Source organism: Hibiscus syriacus, unplaced genomic scaffold (assembly GCF_006381635.1).
Source record: "Hibiscus syriacus cultivar Baekdansim isolate YM2019G1 unplaced genomic scaffold, ASM638163v2 tig00110209_pilon, whole genome shotgun sequence".
Taxonomy (NCBI): Eukaryota; Viridiplantae; Streptophyta; class Magnoliopsida; order Malvales; family Malvaceae; genus Hibiscus; species Hibiscus syriacus.
The window spans coordinates 386,006-390,668 of NW_024062628.1; the positions used below are offsets into that span (position 1 = coordinate 386,006).

General features: G+C 36.1%; 1 protein-coding gene across 1 annotated transcript; it reads left to right on the top strand.

Annotated features, from left to right (window-relative positions):
- Positions 1–1,440: 1,440 nt before the first annotated feature.
- On the top strand, positions 1,441–2,247 carry LOC120113470 (high affinity nitrate transporter 2.3-like). The gene is made up of 2 exons (XM_039134625.1): positions 1,441–1,469; positions 1,554–2,247. Exons 1-2 carry the CDS (start codon positions 1,441–1,443, stop codon positions 2,245–2,247), a joined length of 723 nt encoding a protein of 240 aa, XP_038990556.1.
- Positions 2,248–4,663: the final 2,416 nt, after the last annotated feature.

Below are 4,663 nucleotides of genomic sequence, written 5' to 3' on the forward strand. Positions count from 1 at the left end.
TGTACATTATACTTTCTTTATTTCGTTTGTTCGCCTTATTTTTATATTCTAATTTTATTATTTTTATTATCTAATCATTTTCTCAGTTTTTTAAGGATGTTTTCAAAACAATCAGAAGTAAGTAATTCAGGATCAAATTTTACCTTTTAATTTAAAATTACAATTTTCTTAAATCATGACAACTGGAAATTACGTAGTACCGAAAGGGCGGTTCAAGGGTGCTAATCCTTCCTTGACCGTAACCGACTCCCGAACTCGACACATTTCTGGAAAAAACGCAGATCAGGTAAGATGGTGTCCGACCCACCTAAATTCGTTTTAAAATGGTCGGTGGTGACTCTAACCCATTTTTCAAGTCGAAACCCAATTCCGGGGCCCAACCGAAAGACGGTTCCGACACAGATCAAAAACCAAACCATGAAATTCTCTATAGACCTTCAAAGTGTTCTTCCCCACGAAGAACACGACCACCGTGACAAACCCAGAACCCAATATCGCCGCCTCGCCGACCGCCAGTCATCGGCGACGAAACCTTAAAAATTTTTACTTTTCCAAAAGCCTATAACACCCTCATTTCAAAAATCATCATATTTTTCTAAAATTCGTCTCGTGGGGGTGTAGATCTAGAAAGGAAGATTCGAACACCCCTCATTTTTGTCATCGACGATTGGTTTTAAAAACCGAGGAAAGAGCAACATGCAAGCAAAGGAAAATCGAAACGAAGGTAAAAAGAAATTAAACCTTTTATTTCTCTGCTTTCGAACGATTACAAGACTTGTTCTCCTTTCGAATATTCGTGCTTTTCTCGTGTATTTTCTTTGTGTAATACTCGTATATAAATCATGTCCAATGGTGCTAATTACACATGTATTTATAGTCTAAAATTCCTATTTTTAGACTCTAGTTTTTGAGTCCTAATCGAACTGAATTTCTTTGCTTTTGTTGATTGTTGATGTTACCGAGGGATCGCCGGGAAAATCGGGTTGATCGAGTGGCTGCGTGAGGCGTGGGGCAAGATGCGACGCTGAGCATGAAAGTTAGGGTTTGCCAACCCTAACTATTCCGGGTCAACCTGCAGTTCGAGTCTAGATCGGTTCACGGGTCCACCGTTGGGTGCTCCAAGTGGGCTATGGTTGCTGGGTTTGGGTTTCAATAGATCCGAGCTGCGCGTGTTGGGTTGGACCACCAGGACGTTCTGCTGAGCTTGTAATGGATCTGTACATGTAAAATAAATATATGAATGTAAATAAAATTATATAATATAATTTTTAGTATTAAAAAAAAGACGAAATTAGGTGTCTTTAATTATATGATTCAACAAATATGATGCTGATTTGCTTTCATTTGTTCAGGTTTTTCACTATGCCGTCACAAGCTATAGAACATGGATCTTTTTCCTCCTTTATGGATTCTCAATGGGCATTGAATTGACTATTAACAATGTCAATCTCAGGATACTTTTACGACAGGTACCGACCAACTCGATTTTGAAAATTTCAGGAAATACTAGCATATATGCTTATAAGTAAATGAATTTTTGTATGTACAAACAGATTTAATCTTAAACTCAACGCTGCTGGGACTATAGCAGCGAGTTTTGGAATGGCCAGCTTCTTTGCTCTTCCTTTCGGCGGCTACGCCTCTGATGTAGCAGCAAGAATGTTCGGCATGAGAGGCAGGCTATGGATCCTTTGGTTCTTCCAAGCACTAGGAGGTGCCTTCTGTATCTGGCTCGGCCGAGCTGACTCATTCCCCATTGCTATCTTAGCAATGATCCTTTTCTCACTGGGGACCCAAGCTGCATGCGGTGCAACCTTCGGGATCGTCCCATTCGTTTCACGACGATCGTTGGGATTGATATCGGGCCTCACCAGCGCAGGGGGGAACTTCGGGTCGGGTTTGACACAGTTAGTATTTCTCTCTGGCTCGAGATTCTCGACAGCTACTGGTCTTTCGTTGATGGGCGTCACGGCTGTTGTCTGCACAATACCGGTTGCGTTTTCGCTCTTCCCACAGTGGGGAAGCATGTTCCGTCGTCCTTCGAAAGACCCTATAAAATCCACTGAGGAATACTATTACATGTCGGAATGGAATGATGATGAGAAACAAAAGGGTTTACATGAAGGAATCGTCAAATTTGCTGAAAACAGTCGGTTGGAACTTGGGAAACGGGCCGATAATGAGGTTTCTTCTGCACCGACTCCCCCATACTCCACACCGGCCCACGCTTATTGTACATATAATTAGTTTGATTCGACATAAAATTACAAACAAGTCGAGCATAGTTAATGCTGAAATTATCATATATTTTTTATATCTTTATATTAATAATTTATTTTTATCTTTTAAAATTTTATAAATTAATATCCTAGAATTTAAAAAAAAAATCTAACATAAAATCTTATGTTCATCATTGATTGAAGTTATTAAGAATCATTCTCTCCTTAATGTCCTGTAATTATATATTTTGTGATAAATATAATTGCTGAATGAATTTTAAAATTTATGATTACTTAAAATTTAAGTCAAAAGTATTTAGAGTGGATGATAAGAAATTTTCAGTTAACGCCTCGTATTTATCTAGATTGTGGGTTTATAAAAGGATTGTATGTCTTCAAATTAATTTTACTTCTCATAATTTTAAAGACTAAAAATTACCCTCTATTTATATAGTCAAATACTTTATAATCAATAATCTTTAATGTATAAAGAATTTTAACTAAATAAATTTAATCATCAATTAATCTTCAATCAAAAAAATTATAACAAAATCTAACTTAATTTCTAATTCAAATTTGAGTTAATATCTAATAATTATTATATTAGAAACTTTTAATATATAAATTAAATTTAAAATTTTATCATATTAGTGTGTACTTTTCATTATGTATTGATGATTATTTAGATACGGAAATTTGCTTTTTGATAATTATTTTTAAAGAAAACCATAATGAGCGACTCAACCTTTCCTCCCGATGATCCGCGTCAGCCTAAAAAGCAGCGTTGACGTGATGAAAATCCACCTGGCCTTTCTTTTTCGTCGTTGAACCCCCTTCTAGTATGGACCACCAGCATCCCCCTTCTTTGAAACCTGTTGTTTATTAAGGACATGGTTCTTGGTGATATCCCAACTGAAAACCAAGAAGATATGGTGCCCATGATAATAATGATATTGAACTATTGGATGTTGGAGAAAGCGATGAGATGTGCAATCCCTCGCCTTACAAACTATGGATCTCACTTTGATCGTTAAGATCTTGGGGAGACGAGTGACATATAGTGCTCTTCAAAATCGAATCTACAGCATGTGGAAGCCTCTTCATCCCATGAAACTCGTCCACATTGAAAATGATTTTTTTTTTCTTGTGAAATTCTTGTCAAAAACTGATTATCTTCATGTTCTCTCGTATGGACCGTGACAATCTTTGGACACTACATGAGACTGGAACCTTAGGTGGCGTTTGGTTGGTATGAATCCCTTGGAATTAGGGGGAATTGAAATCCAATTACACCACTTTTGCATGTTTGGTTCAAGTTTTCCAATGGAATTGGAATCTCTCATGGCTTCAACTTTCAATCAAATGAGGAAAAGTGAATTCTATCCATTTTATGATTGAATTCAATTCCCTTGTTGGAGGGAATTGAAATTTGACCATACTACCCTCATCAATCTTTTGGTAACTTATTCATATATTGAATAAAAATATTTTTTTATTATTTCGGGTCGAGTCGGGTTTCTAATTCATATATTCGGGTCGAGTCGGGTCGGGTGAAACTTTATTTTGGTCGGGTCGGGTCGGTTTTTTTAAGTGCGATATTCGGGTCGGGGTCGGGTTTAGGGTGAAAAATACCTTACCCGACCGGACCCAAAAAAATATAATTTTACCTTATATATTTAAGAATAATTACAATAATAACCCTCTATAAATATATTTTTTCCAATTAAGTCATTTATTTTTTTGAATAAAAATAAATTTTTTTTATTATTTCGGGTCGGGTCGGGTTTCTAATTCATATATTCGGGTCGGGTGAAACTTTATTTTGGTCGGGTTGGGTCTCGGATGGACCAAAAACTCGACCCAACCCGACCTATGGCCATCCCTAATTGGGATGATTTTAATTTATGATGTTTATTAGCATGATTTTTATAATTTATTGAAATGAATAATCAATCAATAAAATTAAAATTTATTTTTTTTAAATTTTTATAATATATTGCTACATGTAATTTATAAAACAAACTAAAATTAAGTAAAAAAAACAATAAGGGCAATCCTGTTATTTTACATTACTGAAATCAAATTCATCTGACATGTCTGCGAACCAAACAGAATATGGAATTGGATTACAATTCAATTTCCTCCAACCAAACAAAATATGGAATTGGATTCCAATTCCTGACAGATTTCAATTCCTTCACAGATTCCAATTTCCTCAGAAACATTCCAGTGAACCAAACACCACCTTAGTCTTTGGATTTTAATCCGTCTTAAACATAACCTTCTCGTGTCATGGCTTGGGTTCTTCTTCCGGGTGTTCCTATAACTTGGTATAAACGTAGTTTGATTGAATTCATTGGGGCTAGAATTGGATCCGTCATTAAAATCGATTATGGGCGGTGTGGGTGTTTTGTGAGAATGGATGTCTCCCAACTTGAAGAAAC

Bases quoted from the DNA above. Each gene is read 5' to 3' on its own strand.
- LOC120113470 (XM_039134625.1), top strand. From the start codon at position 1,441: ATGTCAATCTCAGGATACTTTTACGACAG. The intron at 1,470-1,553 runs GTACCGACCAAC...ATGTACAAACAG, and splicing joins TCAGGATACTTTTACGACAG to ATTTAATCTTAAACTCAACG.